The sequence below is a fragment of the Hippopotamus amphibius genome, chromosome 10, assembly GCF_030028045.1.
Source record: "Hippopotamus amphibius kiboko isolate mHipAmp2 chromosome 10, mHipAmp2.hap2, whole genome shotgun sequence".
Taxonomy (NCBI): domain Eukaryota; kingdom Metazoa; phylum Chordata; class Mammalia; order Artiodactyla; family Hippopotamidae; genus Hippopotamus; species Hippopotamus amphibius.
In genome coordinates, this window is record NC_080195.1 from 113234038 (window position 1) to 113256161 (window position 22124).

The following is a 22124-nucleotide window of genomic DNA, read 5'->3' on the forward strand; positions in this document are numbered from 1 at the left end:
GTAGTGCACAGAAAACGCCCCGAGGAGCAGCAGGACCCGGGAGGGTTGCAGGGCTGCAGGGACGTACTTGGCGAGGAGAGGCGCAGCCGCTTTCACTCCTTGAGATGCTCGCGGCTTTTTTACGATTCCCTGCACTTCCCTCTGAGCCCCCAGTTACCCCCGGCCAGCCCCCGCCACTGTGGGGCCAGGGAACACCGGCGGCGCGCCCGGGCGCGCGGGGCCAGGGAGCCACTTCAGGCCCTCGCTGCCCCTTTAAGGGTTCCCGAAACTTTCCCCCCTGGTATCAGATGAGCCTCGTCACATCCGTTGGCCGTGGCAGCCGGGGCGCGTTCCGAGGAAATTGGGGACTCGAGGTTCCCGGGGAAGAGGCGCGGCCCGGGACGAGCGGGGGTGACCGGGGCAGGCCTGGGGGGACCCGGGCGGACCCCGCGCCTCGCTGTGACCTTGGCCGCGGGGGGAGGGGCCCGGCCCTTGCGGGGCAGCCGTCGCCCGCCAGAGGGGGCAGCGGCGACCAACTTGCTTAACTTGGCGCGGGCTGGGGCGGCTCCGGCGCCTCCTCCTCCCGCTGCTGCCGCGCCTCCTCCCAGGTCCTCCTCGCGTCCGCAGCCGCCGCCGGGCCCCGCCGCGCGCCCAGCCCTGCCCCGCAGCCCCGCGCGCCGCCGACTCGCGGAGCCCCTGTCGCCGGACGGGACGGGCCGGGCCGGGCCAGGCGCGCCCCCCGGGCCCCGCCGCGGGCATGGGCGCGCTGGCCCGGGCGCTGCTGCTGCCGCTGCTGGCCCACTGGCTCCTGCGCGCGGCCCCGGCGCCGGCCCCGGCGCCCTTCACGCTGCCTCTCCGGGTGGCCTCGGCCACCAGCCCCGGGGCTGCGCCCACCCCTGGGCCCGGCCCCCCCGCCGCGCCCCGCGCCGACGGCCTGGCGCTCGCCCTGGAGCCCGCCGGGGTTACGGCCAACTTCTTGGCCATGGTGGATAACCTGCAGGGGGACTCTGGCCGCGGCTACTACCTGGAGATGCTGATCGGGACCCCCCCGCAGAAGGTAGGTAGGTCGGTGCGCGCTCGCCAGCCCACTCGGACCCGGCGCCCTGCAGCCGGGGGCTTTTCGCGAGCTCTTGGGGGCGCCCAGCTGTGCCTCCGTGCAGCGTAGCGTCGCCCCCAAAGCAGCCACTGCCCCCCGGAGAGCGGATCTTGGGGACGCAGAGGGGCTCCGGGCCGGGAGCCGGGGCGCGCGCCCCCGGGACGCGGAGCGGTGGGAGCCCTGCCCGGGGCGCAGCCGAGGGTGTGTGCAAGTGCTTCAGAACTTGTTAGCTCTCTCTCTGCGTGTGGCTGCGAGGCGAGAGACCTGTAACTTGCTTCTATCGGGTTTGCCTTCTGGCGAGCGGCACCTCTTTTCAGCGAGGAGACCGTGCGGTGGGCCCAGCGAGCGATGCCGCTGCTACCCGGAGAATCACTTTGCGTTAATATACCCACCCCCCACCCCCATGCTGTCTCATCGCCTAAGGAGGCTCGTGGACGGCCTCCAACGGCGCAGTACCCTTTGAAAGGGATTCAGCTTCAGCTCAGCTCAAAGCAACCCTGTCCAAGGAGGCTCGCCCGCTGGCTGCCCGCGGAGGAGCCTCGGCGCCACTTTCCTCTCTCAGAGTGGCTGGTCAGCTTCACTCCCGGCCCGCCCAGCCGCCCAGCCCCTCTGCGCCCATCCAAGAGTCTGCACACGTGTGTGGAACGTGTTAAATGCAGTAAAAGGACTGGGAAAAAAACACGGGCTGAGCCAGGGTTCCGGGCACCAAAGCGATCTCCCAAAGAGAAAATAAAATCGAACAGCGCTCTTATCCTGATTTTCAATTATTAGCACTTTTTGTAGCAAGAATCAACTGTGCCCAAGCTGGGTCATCTTAAGAAAAGCAAAATCCCAGGAGTTGATTCCCAGCTCCACTCCCCTTCCAGACTACCTAATCTGTGATTTGAAGTTAAGTTTTTCTTATCAATTCAATATACTGTCTGAAGATACTTTATTTTTAACATTGTCATTTGGGTTTTAATTCAGCTATGATTCCCCCATAAATAGCACATACTCATGACTTTGGTGTAATTCTAATTAAATTATTCAAGGCTTTCTTAAGAGGAAAGACATGCCATGCTAATCTCTTTAAAAAAAGAAACTCTACTGAGTAACTTCTATACTTGTTTAATTAGTTTAAAAAAGAAAAGCCTTCAAAAATGTATTTCGGCTCGAAAGTTTGATTCTAGCTGCCTTTCATCTAAGTGCTGTCTTTGGCATGTCTGGTGGATGGTGGCTGGAGGGCAGGGGGATGATGGGGGAGGAAGTCAGCTGAGGAAGCTTAACTTGACCACAGGAGGTTGGAGCTGGGAACAGTCACCACGTGAGAACACGCGCTGGTGGTGAGAACCTGGGACATTTGGCTTTTCACAAGATTTCACGAGATACTAAGGATGAACCTCTTTTTGTGGTTCTTTCCAAACAGGCCTTCAATCATTCTCCACTTGGGAAATGTGTGCCTTGATGTTCTGAGTGGAAGGGAGTCCTTTCAACTAAAGTAAATTTGGGCAGTTTGGGTCCTGACACCCGTCTCCCTCCAGAGAAGAGAGGAAGGGAAAAAAGCATTGAGAAGGAGAAAATAAGGGCTTGCGGAAAAAAAACAAACAACTCCCCAAAACAACAACAACAAAAAACCCTTCCCAAGTAATAGTTTGTCTTTATTAATTAGTCCAATGACCTTTACTCTAAAATGATGATGTTTAATGAACTAACAAGAACGTACAGAGTGTCTTATGCCGTATCTTTACCTTGGCCGAGGAAGTAGTTCATTCAAGGTTAGTTCTCAGCTACACATGCTCATATTTCCAGGGAGGGCTGTTTTTAACCATCCAGATTTCATTTTTACATTTGATGGGAAATGAAATATTCTGTGCCTCCTTCTTGGCCTGATTTAGTAATAAGCTGCTTTATAGCGGAATTCATGTGTATACTTTCCAAATGCCTACTGTAGACTCTTAGGTGTCCACGGCAAGTGTGTCAGGATTTCTGTCTCGCCTGCCCCTGCTGAAGCATCTCCCACCATCAGCCGGGTGTTTGTGATGGGCAAGAGGGGGCAGCCACGGGGTGACCTCTGAGCTTGAAGGAAGTTTTCCTGCTCTGTTAATTGCCAAGAGTCACGCATATGTTCTCTGCTGATTCTCTGATGCCTAGAATAAAACTTGCTTAGGTGGAGAGAAAAATGGAATTGTAAATTCAAGTGGTGAATAACCAATAACTTTTTGAAAATTAAGCAATAGTCATAGGTAGAGTGGAGGGCTCCCCTTGTGGCCAGCACTGTGCTGTGTGCCTCGTGTGCTGTCCCTCGGGGAATCGGGGACCCCTCACAACGGCTCCAAGTTCTTACCCCCCACCCCCTTTAGCAGATGGCACAACTGAAGCTTGCAGAGCTTGAATGACTTTCCCAGGGTAACAGGACAGGAAACAAAGTGCCAGTAGTTGAACCTAAGCAGCTAGACTCCAGAACCCAAGTTCTCAATGACCTGGCAGATACCTGCTCTCTTCCTTTCCTCCCTCTGACGTCTTTTCTTTGGTTTTTGGCTTCTTAGTACCCTTTCCAGCCAGAGATCCCTGAACTATACACCTCAAGGTGTTGGAACTTAACATGTGTCCCAAACCGGACTCTCCCAGCCCCTGGCATTCCCTCCACCGTGTTCCCTTCCTTCCGGGCGATGCTCAAGGTGCTGCATCACGAATGATTGGATCCAGGTGTGCACGGGAGAGAATGTGCGAGAAGATTCACAGGAACCAGAGCCCCACGATTCCCGCTCTCCCATGGGAAAGGCAACTGTTGGAAATGTGCTTGTTCCCTAAGTGCTTTAATCAAGAACAGGGGGCCCTCATTCTGCCTGACAACTTTCAAGACATCACCGTCATCTGCCCAGAAGCCTGTGTGTGAGCAGCCAGCCCCACGTTGGCATGGAGATGAGTGTTGAGGCTTTGATACCATTATGCGACTTCTTCTAACAGTGGAAAACCAGTGGCTGCTTGAGCCATGTAATTTGGTCTTATTAATAATAATAATGGTGTTCTCAAGTGATTATAATTACAGCAATTTCCATTATTTTTTAAAAAAAGACTTTCATGCTAACACAATAAATCCAACGGAAGAAGCTAAAGGTCTGAGGCTATATACCTGGTAATGGCTTCAAAAAGGCTTTTGGGGTTTCTGTGGAAAGAGTTTCTGTCATCTCCCCTAATATGGGTAAAAGAGACAGCAAAGTGATTTTTGGATTTAAACATTTGAATGTAAAGAGCTGACGAATCACACTTGAATCATACCACATGGGCTGATCCCTTCTTAGTACACAATTATCTGGAAGATTTTGGATTGAAGATCAGTATCCATCCTATACAACTTAAAAGTTTGTCTTTTTCAGAATAAGCCACCCAGTGTCCTCAAATAACATGAAGCTCACTGCAGGGGAGGCTGAAAAAGGGCCAGCAAGAAGAAATTCAGTGGAACAAATCGAGATGGTAAACAACTAAGGACAGTGAAGGAAGAGGGGGGGGGTCACTGGGATGGAAAGAGCCGTCAGGTCAAAGCTAGCTTCCCACTAGTTCCTGGGGGGAAGGTAGGGGGAAGCTGTCCTTCCTGAGCTTTGGAGCAAGAACTCAGCATCAAAGGCCTCATTACAGAGGACTGTGAAATGCTAAGCCACGGAGTCCGCTCTAAACAACTTGAAGAGTCAGAGTCTGAGAAATCGTTAATAACTGTGCATTAATAGCTAACCTTGATTTCAGGCTTCTTGGGTGCTGGGCACCGGGCAACGTTTTCCCCACATCGCCTCATTTTACCTTCATAACATCCCTGTGAAGTACATACAGTTATTTGACTTGGTTTTCAGATGGGGAAACTGAGGCTCAGAGAGGCCAAGGCATTTGTCCCAGGCCACACTGGTGAGTGGCCAACCTGGCTTTTCCACCCGGTCTGTGCCCTGGTCCACAGTCTAAGCGCCTCACCGCTCTGCATGCTGCTGTTTGAGCTGTAGTGACTTTTTTTTTTTTAAAGAACCCCCTTCATTTATCTGTGAATGACTTGGGGGTAGTGGGAAGTGTCCTGGACCCACTGCAGGGTCCCGGGTTCTAGTGGCATTACCTACGTGACGGTGAGCAGGTGACGACCTCCCCGGGCTTCCCTTTCCTCATCGGTTGATGATCTTTGAAGTTCTTCTTAGTTTTCTGCAGCTGCTGTAATACATGACCACAAAAACAGTAGAAACGTGCTTGCTCACAGTTCTGAAGGACAAGTCCAAAGTCACGGTGTCTTTGGGCTGCGCTCCCTGTGAAGACTCTCGGGGAGAAAGCTGCCTCTTCCAGCTTCAGGTGGCTCCAGGCAGGCCTTGGCATTCCTTGTCTCTTAGCTGGATCCCTCCAATCTCTGCCTCTGTCTTCCTGCAACGTTCTCCACTACCCACCCTGTGTGTGTTTCTGTGTCCAAATTTGCCTCCTTTTATGAGGATACTACACCAGTCATTGGATTAGGGCCTGCCCTGATCCAGTCCAACCTCATCGTGGTTTGATCACATTTATTAAGACAGGGTTTAGGACTTCAGCATCTCTCTCTTTTTTGGGGGGGTGGGGTGGGGGGACACAATTAAGCCACGACAAGTTCATTTAAGTCTATCATTCTATGGACTTTTTTTTCATTCTATCCCATCTTTTAATTGCCAATAATTTTACTTTGGAATTCAAGTATAATTTTCATCAAAGGCAGAAGCACATGGTGGTTTAGGTGTTGTGTTGACACAGAGTCTGTGACAAGACATTGTGCTGGGGACAAGGTGGGAGGTCGTTTTCTGTATTTCAGTGTCAGTTTCCTCACTAGAGAGTAATCACTTATTTTAAAATTGTCTCTTATCATGTTGCGTTAATTCCAGAATTGCTGGCATTTTTGCGTAGCTTGGGAAAAGCCCACTTAGACAAGCTCAGATCACTGGTATTTAAATACCTATGACTCACAAATACTCATGTTGAAAGCTGTGTTTCATGTTTTGAAGACTTTGTAAGGCGTCTGTCACCCTTTTCAATGGAATTTGTTTGATGTGAAATACACACCTTTTCCCCTCAAGCATCCCCAGCCCTCTCTTGACTTCTGCCTGACTTCCTTTGTTGGTGGCGGGTGGCTTGACCTCCTCTGGGCTTCCTGTTCCCTCCTAGAATGACCCCATTCTAACTAAAACCAAAAGGGGGAGGTCAAGGTGAGCCATTGCAGTGAGTGCTTTCTCCTCCACGGTGGGCTGTGTCGGACTCAGGAGAGGAATTTAGAGGCGGCATTTTCCCTTCCCCGGGGTGTGGGGCAGCATGCCCTGGGGTTTCCTTGATATCCCACACACAGAACGGAGCAGGTCAAGCCTCTGGCCCTGGATTCAGGGTCCACCTGCTGAGGATGGGGTTCAGTGGCAGCTGACTCTCGCCCCAGCCCCAAGCAGAGGGCAGCAGGGGGAGGCGTTGGGTCCTGCCTGATGGTGAGCAAGGCACTTCTCCCTTGAACCCAAGAGCCTCCTTTGAGGTCTAACAATGGGCCTTCTGCTTACACTCAGCCCCCCTGCCATCTGTCACAGCTTCCTCCTTGTGCTCACTCTGTTCTGCTGGCCTCACCCTGGCTAGATGTTGACAGTAGACCTCACTGTTCGTTAGTGACAACAGACACCACCTGGAAAACGGAACACACCCGTGAGGCAGGAGGATGGCCCACCTCGGCTGCTGTGCCTCGTGCCCGGATAGTGAGGGGTGCAGTGTGAGCAAGGGTGTGTGTCCCACCCTCTGGGCCAGGTTCCCGGGCCGTGGAGAATGTGTGTGTGACGCAGGGTTGGATTGGCTGTCACGTGGCTCCTCTTCCTCCTCTCCTGGCCCAGATGGCCTTTTGGATTATTTTTGCCTTTCGCTGCTCAATAAACAAATGGTTGCTTTTTTGCTCCTGGAATTCTCAAAGATGTAAAGAGACCCTTGGAGGGCCGATGTCACCGCAGGAAGGAAACAAAACTAGTAGGTTTGTTTTTGAGTTAATGCTTGACACCCTGTCCAGGTCTCAGGTTGGATGTTTCTGAGATTTATTATACAAGGCATCGTATACCTGCACCTAGAAACACACACTCTCAGCCCTGCCATTTTAGGAAGATGAAGAGGACTGTCTGCAGTGTAAAGGGTGATACCCTGGGCCGGCTTCATCATGCCGGGGGGCCCTAAAGGGCAGTGGGAAACCTCTCCCTCCATCTCACACTACACTGAGGACGCATGGGGGGAGGATTGATACCCAGCCTTCCCCAGCACCGTGCTGGATAAACGGCCTTCTTGGCAGTGGGCTGAGAACTACTTCAGTTTGTCTGCCCTGTAAACCCCCTGCCAGAAGCCCCGAGAACCACCCACAGGGCAGCCCCCGCAGAAGGTGGCACCGTGGGGAAAAAAGGTGGAAAGCATTGAATCAAAAAGTTTCCACGTAGCTTAGGGAGGGTGGGATAACCAGGTCTGACTTGCTTTCAAGGCAGGACGCTGCTTGTGCCAGAAGGGAAGATGCTGCTTTGTGAAGGTGGGCTTGGATTCCCCAGCCCTCAGAGGGGCACCCAGAGCCCTTTTCACTACATCAAGCTGCCTCCTGGGAAATTCATTAGCTTTTCCCAATTGAACAAGCCACCGAGGAGCAGGCGTGTCTGCGCGGTTGTCACAGCCTTTGGGAATTAGGTGCTTCTGGTACCTGTCCCAGGTAGGCTTCTTGCCAAATATTGGTGTGGGTGAGCAAGCTCTTGCCTCTCGAGGCATTTGACCGGGTGACCTGAGATGCCTTTTAGAAGCCTTAACACTCAATGATCGTAATCTATTTTGTTCGTGAGAGCTTCCAAAAGCCCTACTTCTCAGCAGCTGCCTGTAGGTGTGTCACCTGGGGGGTCTGTTAAGATGCAGAATCTGGTTCAGGCCCTGGAGAGGGGGGAGGCTGGATGCTGCTGGTTCAAAGGCCAGAACTGGAGTCCTTGCTTTGCAAACTAGGTGACCACGGGGAGAACTAAACACGCCTTGTAGGGTCGGTTAAAAATATAGATTCCTAAGGCCTGGTCCAGACTAACCGGGCGAGACGGTCTGCACCGGGGCCTAAGAATCTGCATTTTATCACATCTCTCAACTCCTTGCCCCCTTAAGCAATCAGCCTGGCCCCAGCCCAGCCCCAGCCCTTGGACACTATTTGGTCGCCGTGACACAGACCAGAGTCTCCTCTGCTGGGTGGTGTCCTGAGCGGAATCGACAGGTTGTTTCATCTTCCTAAAGGCTGTTGTCTGATTGAGTGTTAACTCGGCCCACTTAAGAAACCTCTATCTCCAGCAGATGTGTTCCTGAAGCTTCCTCGCACTTGGCGAGTTGGAAAGGTGGAGTGCGTGTTCTCCAGTGCGAGAGCTCTAAAGGCGTGCTGTTCAAAATCTCTGTGCTGACTGCGTCCTTTTTAAATTTCCAGTCTCTCCGGAGCAGTCATTTGTAAATCAATGAAAATGAATTACTAGGAAAGCGGAAGTTTAGAAGACACAAACACACACAAGCGCCATATTTTAAATTCTTAGATTCAGCGGACATCCCGCTTTTCTGTTTGAGCTGATCTCAAAGTTTCTGGGGCTTCCTCTCACATCCTGTGGTTACCTTATTGCCAACAGGTAGCCAGTTGTTTGTGGAGGGGTGCACCAGCAGGGCACTGGTGGAGTGCAAATTAGAAGCTGTTACAAATGGTTCCAGTAACATGTGTTTTGCCCGCCTCCTGTCTTTAGCGGGACAGTGGTTATTTTCACTAAAGCAAAAAGGAAATGTGAATGTTGGGTTCTCCGCTTCCTGCCCTCTCAAGATGGGGTGGGTATAGAGCTTTATTCCAGGGGTAGCAAGTGAGTCTAACTCAGCAGTTCCCAATGCAGGGGAACTGTGTCCTCCTGGGGACATCGGGCACTCTCTGGAGACATTTTTATGACATTTTTGGTGTCACAATTTGGGTGGTACCACTGGCATCTGGTGGATGCACAGGACAGAGCCCCTCCCCCAACAAAAGGTTACGTGCTTCCACATGTCAGCAGTAATGGGATCTGAAACCCAGGTAGCTCAACACTCCCACTCGGCTGGCCTGGGAGCGGCCGCCCAGAGCAAGGAGGGAGACTGTCTGTCAGAAGCATCTGTGTAGGCACGAGTGGGCAGTGACCGCAGGCCTACACCTGTGGGTCTCCTGACCTTTGTGGTCCTGTCTTATTCTAACGCCGAGGGTCTCCTCGCCAGATGCAGTCAGGCACTTCTAGCTGGAGCAATTGGGGATTAAAGAGATGAAAGAATTTTGAACTGGACTCAAAGGATGAGCATGCTTTATTCCTTCACTTGGCATATTTATTAAGCACCTACTGTATGCCAGGCCCTATCCTAAGCCCAGGGATACAACAGTCAACTAGACAAAGATGGCCCTTGCTTTTCTAGAACCTATGTGCTTGTTGGGAAGACGGATTGTAAAGAAAGTAAACAGAATTTTTGATGGGTACCGAGAGACAGTACAGCCTGGTGAAGGGTGTGGGAAAAGACCCCTTTAGAAAGGTGGGGGGGACCCATGTTCCAGGATGCAGCCAGGCAGGCACAGGCTGTGGCCAGGAGGACGCACAGTGTTGACCGTGGGCCACAGGGAGCCACTCTGACATGCTCAGATTTGGAGAAGTTCCTTGTTCATCTGTTTTAAAATTGTGCTTTGAGGTTTGATTTTATTAGAACAAAGACTTTGCAAAGGGTGAAACATTATGCTACATGCTTCTAGGCCTCTTGTGTGCAGGGTGTGAGGACTTGGGGGAGGGCCGTTGAATATGGTTGTCAGGGAGAGTTTCTGGATTAGAAAGGAAAGTTAAACTCAGGGTGCACGTGGTGGCAGAGTGCAGGGGACCACTTAGACTTGTTTCTTGGGTTCCCCCAGAAACAGGATATGAGTTGGACAGGTCACTTGGGATGGGGTGGGGCAGTGAGGGGAGGGGAAGTGTGGGTGAGGGAGAGCTTGCAGGTGTAGGCAGTGGGCTCAGTCCCCCGGAGGGTCTCTGAGAGCTAATGTCGCCTAGACTCAGCTGTCCCAGCTGAAGGGCAAGGGAGCTGGACATTTATCACCCACTCCTGTTGGTCCTGGGTGAGGGCTGACAGGGGCAGGTTTGTGGCCCTGCAGCTGCTGCCCAGAGAGGCCGGCAGGCAGAGGCCCAGGGGACCGGGTCAGGGGCAGAGAACTGTCGGTGTCAGCAGTGTCCTGCGGCCACTGCATCCCTCCTGCCTGGAACCGTGGCTGGACAAGGCTGGGCTAATATTTGAGGAATGAAAGAATGATTACTCTTTACCATTGAATGTATTTGAGAGCATCATTTTGTCTCAGGAGTCACAAAGCAGAGTTTTAAAGCTCTGCTTTAAAATCCTAACTTCCTGGAGTGTTCTAGAATCTAACTCACGAAAGCCTCTGTGAGTCAGTCCAGAGTGAGCCTCTTATTGCTGCGTATACTTTGAACTTTTTTCTGGAAGAGGAAGATGTGATATGTAAGCACTAAGAGAAAATGGTTGGGGGGCAAAGGGAGATTTTGTTTGAGGTTAAAAACAACCACAAAACCTCCTTTGAAGACCAAATGCTCTGATTATAAGGATTTTCAAAACCTTTTGAGTGGCCAGTGCCTTGTGATGTGGAAGAGCAGGGCTGCAGAGGTCGCAAAACTGCCAAGTTCCTGATCCACAGACACCACCATGTCAGGTAATCCACAGCCACATTCACCCAAGTGTGGCTCCCAGGTGTGGGTAAGAGTTTACTACCTAGTAGTTTGCTGATAGTCTCCATAACATCGTCTTCAGTAGACACACATTTCAAAAATATATAAAATATTTTTTGTCACCCTTTGATCAGTAAGTGTATGTACATTGTGTCTTATTTACCCTGTAGGATGTGGGTGACTTCCAGTATCCCACCTCCTTGCTCGCTCCGCCCAAACAGGAGATGCTGCAGTGCCCATCAGGCTTGGCTGTTGGCAGGGGTGGAATCCTCACCTGCCCCCCACGTCTGAGCGGATGCTTCACTTGGAGCCTGCTCATCTCAGTCGCTTTGAACACACGCCTCGTTGTCCTCGGCTTATGAACCACAAGGCTGGCTGGAGAACTGAGAAATCCCAGTATTTATGTTCAGGCCCCTGGGGAGGCAGAGACCTGCTGAACCTCAGACCCGAGCCTCACGCTCCAGCCCAGCTTCACCAGGGCTCTGCAGGGGGGCAGGAGGGGTGGTCGTGGGGGTCAGCACGGCCAGCGGTCACTGCTGCCCTCTTCCCATTTCCTGCTGCTCGTTTGGTCAGCGTCACCTCTGACTCCCACCCAAGAGTGACTGGAGACACAGGAGCCGGGGCGTCCTGGCTCCTCTGGCCAACAGCACCTTCACGTATCCCTCAGAGACTTTTTTCCTTTATTATTGAGGTATGGTTGATTTACGGTATTATATTAGTTTCAGGTGTACACTACAGTGACTCAGTATTTTTACAGATTATACTCCATTAAAAGTGATTACAAGAGAATAGCTATAATTCCCAGTGCTGTACAATATATCCTGTTGCTTATCTATCTTATGCATAGTAGTTTGTATCTGTTCATCTCGTACCCCGATCTTGCCCCTCCCCCCTTCTCTTTCCCCACTGGTAACCACTATATATATATTATAATATATATAGTACGAGGGTGAGTCAAAAGTTATCTGCCCTCTGGCTGTAGAATTTACAGAAGTTTTAATTTAACCAGAGTGTGGGTAATTTTTGACTTACCCTCGTGTATGTATGTGTGCTTAGACACTCCTATATACACACACACATATATATATACACGCTTACTACATTTTCTTTATCCATTACACTATTGACGGACAGTTGGGTTGCTTCCATATCTTGGCTGTTATAAATAGTGCTGCTATGAACATTGGGGTGCATGTACCTTTTCAAAGTATTGTCTTTGTATTCTTCGGCTATATATCCAGGAGTGGAAGGGCTGCATCATGTGATAATTCTATTTTTAGCTTTTTGAGGAACCTCCATACTGTTCTTCATAGTGGCCTCACCAAATTACCTTCCCATCAACAGTGTAGGAGGGTTTCCTTTTTTCCTCATCTGTGCCAATGTTGGTGATTTGTAGACATTTTGATAATGGCTCTTTTAGCAGGTGTGAGGTGATATTGTGGTTTTGATTTGTGTTTCTCTGATTAATGATGTTGAGCATTTTTTCATGTGCCTATTGGCCATCGTATGACTTCTTTGGAAAAATGTCTATTCAGGTCTCCTTCCAATGTTTTAACTGTGGTGTTTTTTTTCCCCCTGATATTGAGTTGTATGAGCTGTTTATATATTTTGGATATTACCCCTTGTCAGTCATATCATTTGCAAACATTTTCTCCCATTCCAAGGGTTGTCTTTTCATTTTGTCAGTGGTTTCCTTTGCTGTGCAAAAGCTTTTAAGTTTAATTAGGACCCATTTGTTTATTTTTACTTTTATTGCTTTTGCCTTAGGAAACAAATCCAAAAACATATTGATACGATTTATGTCAAAGAGTATTTTGCCTGTGTTCTCTTCTAGGAGTTTTATGGTTTTAGGTCTTACATTTAACTCTTTAAACAATTTGAGTTTATTTTTGTATATGGTAGGAGAAAATGTTCTAATTTCATTGTTTTAGATGTAGCTGTCCAGTTTCCCCAACACCACTTGTTGAAGAGGCTGTCTTTTCTCCGTTGTATTTTCTTGCCTCCTTTGTCATAGATTAATTGACCATAGATGTGTGGGTTTATTTCTGGGCTCTCTATTCTATTCCATTGACCCATGCGTCTGGTTTTGTGCCAGTACCACACTGTTTTGATTCCTATAGAATTGTAGTATAGTCTGAAGTCTGGGAGGGTGATACCTCCAGCTTTGTTCTTCTTTTCCAAGATTGCTTTGGCAATTCAGGGTCTTTTGTGGTTCCACAGGAATTTTAGGATTATTTGTTCTAGTTCTGTGAAGAATGCCATGGGTATTTTGATAGAGATGGCATTAAATCTGTAGTTTGCTTCAGGTAGTATGGCCATTTTAATTAATTCTTTCACTCCAAGAACACAAGATATCTTTCCATTTATTTGTATCATCTTCAGTTTCCTTCATCAATATTTGTAGTTTTCAGAGTATTAAGGTAAGATTGTTTATTCCTAGGTATTTTATTCTTTTTTATTTATTTGGCTGCATTGGGTCTTTGTTGCTGTGCACGGGATTCGTCTAGTTGCAGCGAGCAGGGGCTACTCTTTGTTGAAGTGTGTGGGCTCCTCATTGTGGTGGCTTCTCTTGTTGTGGAGCACAGGCTCTAGGCAAGTGGGCTTCAGTAGTTGTGGCTCACAGACTCTAGAGCACAGGCTCGTTAGTTGGGGCACACAGGCTTAGTTGCTCTGTGCCATGTGGGATCTTCCTGGACCAGGTTTTGAACCCACATCCTCTGCATTGGCAGGTGGATTCTTAACCACTGCACCACAATGGGAGCCCCCTAGGTATTTTATTCTTTTGGATGTGATTTTAAACTGGATTGTTTTCTTAATTTCTCTTTCTGATAGTTCATTATTAGTATATAAAAAAGTAACAGATAACTGTATGTTAATCTTGTATCCTGCAATTTGCTGAATTCATTTATTAGTTCAAACAGTTTTTTGGTGGAGACTTCATAGTTTTCTATGTAAAGTACCCTCAGAGTCTTGAAGCTATTTTTACTTTGTCTTCTGCCTTGGTGCTGTTGAAAAGCCCAATGCAATTGTGATTTCTGATTTTTGTATATGAACTAAACATGAGATAGTGTAAATGTGATATTATTAGTCCTGGTATTTTGAAACTTCATGATGATGTCTTTTTTTCTTTTTTTTTATGCTGGATGCATGGTGAGTCTTTTCAGTCTAGAATTTCATGACGTTCAGTCCTGAGAAATTTTTTAGTAACTGTTCTCTCCTTTGGACCTCCTGTTATCCAGATGCTTGTCCTTCCTGTGTGGTCTCTCCTATTTCCCATCTCTTTGTCTTTTGGTTCTACTTTCCGTATTCATTCCTGCTATCTTAATTCTAATTTTCAAGAGCACTTTCTTTTTCTCTGAGTGTTTCTTTTATGGTTGTGCCTCGTTCTTGTTTCAAAGTTGCCTGTCTTCTATTACTCTGAGAAAATTATGATTTTTTTTGAAGTTTTCTTTCGGCTTCCTGCCTTGTCTCTGTTTCTTCTGAGTTCCTTTTCTCAGGATGTTTGTCATGGTCTCTGTATCTCATCTAGAGGCTTTTCTCAAATATCTGGTGATTGTGACTGTCTTTTCATATTTAAAAGAGAAATATTACAAGGCTGATTGGAAGTTCAAGGCTGTGTGTACACAGAGTATGGAGTACATGCTCATTATGTGTGTCTGTGTCTAGTTTTGAAACATGGCAATGGTAATGATTCTGTTACCTGACTTGTAACTGAATAATAATGGAAACAGATATTTTCAGTTGAGTAAATAAAATCTCCTAAAATACCTTCCTAAGTCTATTCTCTCCAGCCTGAATCTTTTCACAGTAACTTCTTTTGTGTCTAAGGACCCAGCTGTGGACAGTGGGACCTAAATGGGGTCTCTGGGGGGTTTCAGGGAAAGCATATTTCACCTTTTTCCTGATAAAGGTGGCAGGTGTGACTAGATTTATAATTTCTCCTCCTTCCTGCCTTTGATGCAAATGCAAGGCATTCCACAGAGGCAGCCAACTTCTGACCTTGAACAAGAGGTCAGGGGGAGCAGCAGAGATCTGACACTGACTTTCCCTGAGTTATTGATCTCCTACCAACTCTCTCAAGAGACTTCTTGATGTGGAGAAAAATAAACCCCTACTTGTCTGGCTACTCTAAATCTATGGTTTTCTGTTTACTTGCAGCTAAAAGCCTTCCAAATGATGCATCATCATACCTTTGAGGGGAAATAATAGCTTAATAATAATTTTAAAATAGTTTACCTCTGCTTGAACTCTCCAAAGAAGAGAAGAACAGGTCTAAAATTCTCGTCACTATTGTCTTTGTTGCTGTTATGGACAAAGTGCTTATTTCCAGTGAGCAACATTTGTCCCTGTTACAGGAATCTAGACTTTGGTCAGCACAGAAGGAAACCTACACAAGAGAGGACCACCATAGGGAGTTTGTATGGGGTAGACCAGGGATCAGCCAACTAAGGCCTGTGGACCACCTCTGCCTGTTTCATGCTACAGTGGCAAAGTTGAGTGCATGAGACAGACACCGTATTGCCAAAGCCTAAGGTTTTTACTATCTGGCTTCTATACAGAAAACGTTTGCTGACCTCTGGGTTGGACTGTCAGGTGCTGGAGACGACGCAGGGAGTAGTAAGTTGCTCACTGACTAGCAGTGGTTTCTGCCCACACCAGGAAGCTGCAGGTGGGAGCCATCCATGATGGGGATGGGGAGGAGGAGACAGTGGTTCCGAGGAGCCCCCTGCACGCTCCGTGAGAGGAAGGTTTAGCACGTAGACTTCAGCCACACCAAGAATCTCCCAACCATGGGGTCAAACAAGAACATTCCTGGTATATGTATACGTACAGCTGATTCACTTTGCTGTACAGTAGAAACTAACACAATAATGTGAAGCAGCTCCACTCCAAAAAAAATTTTTTTTTAAAGTTCCTCCCTCTTGCTTTTCCACTCCCCCTGTTTGAGTCCTGAAGAATCAGAGGCATCGTTTTGATCAAGGTGGGGAAAGAGAAGTAAATCCAACTATACCTCCCCTTCCGCTCTAAGTTCTGAGCCTCAGGCAGGCCCATTATATTGGATGCCAAATAGAAGCTTCTGTGTTAAACAGGACAGGGCTTATAATACCTAAAAGTAAATATATTGCCATAAAGCTATTAGAAAAATAGAGCTTTGGCCAAGATTTCATTAAAGGATGGGAAAGAGCAACTTACAGAGCTTGTTGGAAGGCATTTGTATGACAAGAGAAATTTCTATTAAAATATCATCCCATCCCACAAAGGCTACGGAGGGGAGTTTGGAAACGTCTGGGCAAATTCATATACGTTTATCCTTTGGCTCAGAAATTCACTCCTGGGAGTTTACACGAAAGTTACACTGGGCAGAAATGTAAAAAGTAATTCACAAGGCTGTTTTTTGTAATGCTGCTTGTAAGAGTGAGTGATTGGAAACAGCCCAAATGCTCATGGGAAGGGGACTGGGTGTGAACCTCTGTCCCATGGAACGCGAGGCAGCAGCAAACAGATGAGGATGCTGTTTAGAAACTTCAAGTGAGGACAGCAAGGTGGAGCAAAGAGAGGACAGCGTGCAGCTAAGGAATTGGATCCAGCGCGTGCAGGCACCTCTGTCTCAAGATTGTCCGGGACAGAAATCTCCAGCATCAGGCCGATTCTGCAGCCAAGTGAGCTCGGGCTCTGCTCCCATACACGTTCTCTTTCTTACAGCTGTTGCTGCAGTTCTCAGGCTTTAGCACGTTATCGGTCTGGTTTGTTTTTAAAAACAAGACCTCTGGGACTTCCCTGGTGGTCCAGTGGTTAAGACTCCATGCTGTCAATGCAGGGGGCACAGGTTCGATACCTGGAACTAAGAATCCTGCATGCCGACCAGCACAGCCAAAAAAAAACCCAACTAACCAACCAAACAAAAACAAGACTCTGAAGATGAGTTACATGCCTTAATTTCCCAGAAAGCCACACTTCCAGATTTGCTGACTTTTTTTGCAACCACAAGTGGCTGGCAGCAGCATGCTACTTAATAGATTTTGAAAAAAATAAATAAATATAATTAACACATGTCCTCTAAGGGGATATTTTAACTGAGTTGGAAATAGTTTTCCAACAGAAACTCCTGATACAGAGAGTCTTTTGAAGATGATATCTTTGTCATTTTTTAAATTAATTTATTTATTTTTATTTACTGGCTGCGTTGGGTCTTCATTGCTGGGCACGGGCTTTCTCTCGTTGTGGAGAGCAGGGGCCACTCTTTGTTGTGGTGCGCGGGCTTCTCATTGCAGTGGCTTCTCTTGTTGCAGAGCATGGGCTCTAGGCCCACGGGCTTCAGTAGCTGCAGCACACAGGCTCAGTAGTGTGGCGCACGGGCTTAGTTGCTCCGCGGCATGTGGGATCTTCCCGGACCAGGAATAGAACCCGTGTCCTCTGCATTGGCAGGTGGATTCTTCACCACTGTGCTACCAGGGAAGCCCCGAAGATGATATCTTTAAGTGTTTCCGTCGTGATTTGGTTCCTATTACCAAAAATGATATGTTTGCTAGCTATAAAAATAGTTTTGAACCCTTGACCTGGAAACTGACTTTTCTACCTGGGTAAAAATCTTCCAGAGAATTTTTGCTATTTAAGAAAAATGACAAACTAGAGATAAGTTGTACATTCTGGTTAGTTTGCTGGAGCTACTGATTGATGTTTGGGAAGATGAAAGGTTACCATCCTCTGTCCCCATTTTACAGATGAGTAAATGGAGGCACAGACAGTCATGTGTTGAGGCAACACACAGCATGAGGCCAGAGCCAGGATTTCAGAATAAGTGGCTGGTCCCAGACTGTGTGCTCCGAACCACTTTGCCAAGCTGCCTCTTAGCACATAAGTTATGGATAGACACACATAGAGGGGTTGAGTACTCAGATATATTTTCCTTGATGAAACAGTTTATCCCCAAATTTCCAGAGTCACTAATCTGAGAATTTAGGAGCCTGTCAGGGACAGTGGACCTGGTTTGATTCGAGAGAAACTGTCCATTGCTGAACTGAGCCAATGTGTCTGGTCCTCAGGCCAGTGCTTGGAAAAGCACAGATGCTCAGAAAATAGCCATTCACTTGTTCACTCACCCATCTGTCCCTGACACTTGGCCTTCTGGAGAATGGACTGGCTGCCTTCTCTAATAAGCTCCTCCACCAGAGCAGTCCCAGAATAGAACTGGACGATTGAAAGCTTTATCTAAACCATAAATATCAACTCCCAGCGGCAGTCACAGGCGGTGCCTGTATGTGTGTATTTCCCCCTCTATCCAATTAGCCTGTAGGAGTTACACCCCTTGAGTTTAGCAGTGACCACTCTTTTATAGGATGGTCTCAGAAGTCAAGGTGGCGTCTGCTCCTCTTTTTCCGCCTTGTGTGTACGGGAAGGAGGGTTGGTTTCCAGTGGGAGCTGGAGGAAGGCGGAGGTGGAGGAGCAGGATGAGGAGCAAGGTGCTGGGGACGCCTGTGTGGGTGGCAGGGGCCCTGCCCCGCGCACTGCAGGGGGCATCTGATCCGGTGCCGGATGAAACTGGCATCACCTAGGAACTCGACAAGCAGGGAGTTTTTCTGGGGTGGCCCTTCTCTCCTCCATCAGGGTGGCCAACTTCCGGAACTGTACCATCCAGCTCCCTTTTCCTCTGGCTTCGGGTTGGGCTCCTGACCTGCCCTTCGAGCCAGGATGGGAAGGTCCCCACAGCTGCTGCAGGGTCTGTTGTAGGCCCATGGGGATCCCTGCCCCTGCCTACCACTCCATGACGGTCCTGCGTCCAACCTCCTCCCGTGAATCCCCGCTCCTGCTGGGCTCTGGTGGCCAGGACATCAGTGCTGCTGGTGGTGATGACAGTGAGAGTGACACTTGTTTATGAATCTGTTGAGCCTTTACATTCAGGCCTCAGTTTATTTGGTTTGTAGTGGACAGACTGAGCCATGGACACTCAACCAGGTTCCCAAGCGTCTTCACCACCACCTCCTCCTTCTCTGGACTGGGAAGTCAGTGTCCCCATGCCCACAAGGTCTCGGATAGAAACTGTGTGATCTGCAGGGTCTCAGGGCCTCATCCCCTCACTGTGCTGGCCCAGTCCCCTGTTATGAGCTAATTGTGTCCCCAAGATCCATCCATTGAAGGCCTGACCCCCAGTAACCTCAGAATGTGACTGCATTTGGAGATATGGGGCTTTTAAAGAGTAATAAGATGAGGCTGTCAGGGTGGCCATAATCCTATCTGACTGGCATCCTTTTAAGATGAGAGGAGGATACACAGAGAGACACCAGGGAGCCCATGCACAGAGGGATGATGTCTGCCAGCCAAGGAGAGGGGCTGCAGGAGAAACCAACCCTGCTGGCATCTCGGACCTCCAGCCTCCCGGACTGGGAGAAAGTGAATTCCTGTTGTTTCAGCTCCCAAGCCGGTCGTATTTTGTTCTGGCCGGCCCAGCAAACTAATACACCCCCAACCCGCTATGTCCAGCTCCTGATGGGGGCAGAATGCACAGGGCCATTCCAGCTCTGGCCGCACACCCTTACTCAGATTCCAGGGGTTTCCTGTGTGCCAGGCCCCCCCCCCCCCGCCCCAAACCAACACTTCCCATCTCAACATCTTGGATCATTTTATGTTGGCAGGAGGGGGAGGGCCTTCCGGGATAGAATTGTCCCTATGCTGTAAGATCCCACCTGGACAATAAAAAATACTTGTCCTATTAAGTCTTTTGTTCTCCAATAGGTTAATATGACAAATACCCACTGTGTGCTGGCCGCCATTCAGCTCTCCTCTCGCACTGAAAGTAGCCCTCAGGGAAGCGCATTTAATAGAGTTAAATTTATTTGTTTTTCACAAATCAAGACACATCCACCTGGGGCAAAATCGTGACATTCGGGTGAATCAGAAAATTATAGCTTCTTTTATAGCCAGTTATCCAAAGGCTAAGACCATCTCGCTGCCTGCCCTTCTGAGCACTTGAAACAAAAAGGATTGGGATGTTTTGCACAAAACCTGGCACTTAAGAGTCTGAGGCTTTCAGCGGTGACTCTTATGGTCTCATCTCCAACTGGGCAGTTCATTGATCTCCAAACCTGGCAGCCTCCTCCGGGGAGAGAAGATTTAAGACTGAGCGGCTCAAACCTCCATTGGTGTAGCAGGCGCTCTCAATAGGTGCGTATTAACGCTCTGTGGTGAGGCTGTGAGACTCTTCCTATAAATCAGAGTTCAGGAAATGTTGTGGGGAAATTTTTTTCCAGAGTCTGCACTCACACTCATTTCTGCAGGAAATCTATTTTGTCAGTGGAGGAGAGGAAGTTTAAGTTAATTTTGGCACTTTCACACAGTAATCTCTATTTTCCAAACTGACAGGCCCAGCATTTCTTAGGATTATTGTCAGGGATTAAAACTTGATTGTTTTAAAACTTCCGTTGGATGCTGACAGACAGAGGCCCTGACTGGACGGAGCAGGGTGTGTTGGAGGACTAAAAAGTCTATATCAAGTGCACATCCCATCTTTGTCTGGCGCTGGCTTTTCTGTAGCTTTTAATGTTTCAGGGAATTGTGAGATCATGTAATACAAGTTTTACTAGGAACTATTTTCACAGGTTTTTGTGCTAAGTGGGCAGGTGCGACTGCAATTCAGTGATTATTGTGTGTATCATGGCATGGATGAAGTTGAGTTGATATGTATGGGAATTGATCATTAGATGATTGACTATTGGATTGTTGGAAGGTAGTATGGAGACCGGATAGTAATTTTCGGTGGGATCCTGAGAAACTACCATGATGGGAAGGTCATGTGACCGAGACTTGGAGGATTCCAGGGAGATGTATATCCCACCCACCCACCACCCCAGAGGAGGGACGCCATGGACTCTACGTAGGGCACACTCTACCCCACTTCAAATATTCAATAAGCTGCTTCATGGAAGAGGGCATTGCTGCAGAGCGCAAGCTAGGTCTCCTGGGAAGCAGTGGGGACCATGAACTATTTAACCAACTGGAAGCTCCCTGAGGACAGGCACTGAATCCCTCTTTCTACCCCTTCATCCCAGGATGAAGCATCATGCCTGGCACAGGGTAGGTCCTCAAAAAATATTTGCTGAATTAAACTGAGAAAGGAAGAGCATTACAAAATGAATGCCCTGAACCTGTGACAAGTCAGGGCATAAGGTAATGAGCTTCCCATCACTGAGGCATCCAGCAGAAATGTGACCGCCTGTCAGGGTGGTTCTAGACGGCAGTGTTACGTTACGGGGAGGCTGGACCACATCGGTGGTCCCCATACCTGGCTGATCATTAGTCATCTTGTTAAGTGTGTGAACTCCAGGCTCCATTCTCTGGATTGGAGATTCCAGATATTTCTGAAATTCCTGGAGTGATTCCAGTGGACAAAACAATGACCCCTAAGGGTCATTTCAATTCTTCAATTTTTGTATTTCTTAATAAAATCTAATCTAGTGGGTGAGTTTGGTTATTGTCTGGTTAAGGCATTTACTATGATTCACAAATGACTAGACACGTTCGATAAATATTTGATGTGCGCTGAATACTTGCCTGGCCCTGTTCTAGGTACAGAGGCTGCAGCAGTGAGACACAGTAACAGGAAATCCGGCCTCCTCAAATCTCATAGTTTAGTGAGGAGAGACAGACAAATCAAGTAAGTGTGCTGTATTTGGATGGTGGTAAAGGCAATGAAAAATATTAAAACATGGGCAAAGGCATGCTGGAAGTGGGGCAGTGTTACTAATTCATTTAGGGTGGCCAGGGAAGGCACCTCTGACTCGGGAGCTGCGACCTAAAGAAAGAGGGATTGAGGCACGTGGGAAAGGGTGTCCCGGGCAGGAGGAACAGCCAGTGTAAAGCCCCTTCTTGAGAAGAGTGTGTGCTCACAGGTGGAGAAAACCTAAGGAGTCTCCAATGGGTTGTGGGAGAGGGGAGAAGAGACAAGGCGGGGTGGGGGGGGCGTTGCTGTGGATGACTGCTATGTGGTTTACTAGGTAAATTAGGAGTTTAGTTTTAGAAAAGCCAAACGGAGATTCCTTTTATAACATCCAGGGACAGTGGTCCAGTGGCAGCTGAATCTACGTCTGGAGTTCAAAGCAGGAGGTCCCAGATGGAGACCTAATTTGGAGAGTCACTTGGGCAGAGGGGACGTGTACAGTCTTGAGATTGGATGCAATCCCCCAGGGGGTGGGTCTAGAGAGAGGATGTGGGCTCCAAGGATGGGGACTGAGGCCCCCCAAAACTTAGAGGCTGGGGAGGGGAGGCGGGATCAGCCAGGGCCCTGAGAAGGAGCAGCTACGGAGGTGGGAGGAGACTAGAAGATGGTGTGTCCAGAAGCCGAG

General features: G+C 48.7%; 1 protein-coding gene across 2 annotated transcripts in view; it reads left to right on the plus strand.

The window, feature by feature from the left end:
• The first annotated feature begins 327 nt into the window (after window positions 1–327).
• BACE2 (beta-secretase 2) overlaps window positions 328–22124 on the plus strand; it is an 84707-nt gene continuing 62910 nt past the window's right edge. For both annotated transcript variants that reach the window (XM_057697196.1, XM_057697197.1), the window contains exon 1: window positions 328–1036. In XM_057697196.1, the coding sequence (XP_057553179.1) occupies window positions 737–1036 (300 nt within the window). In that variant the 5' untranslated portion in view covers window positions 328–736. The remainder of the gene's footprint in view (window positions 1037–22124) is intronic.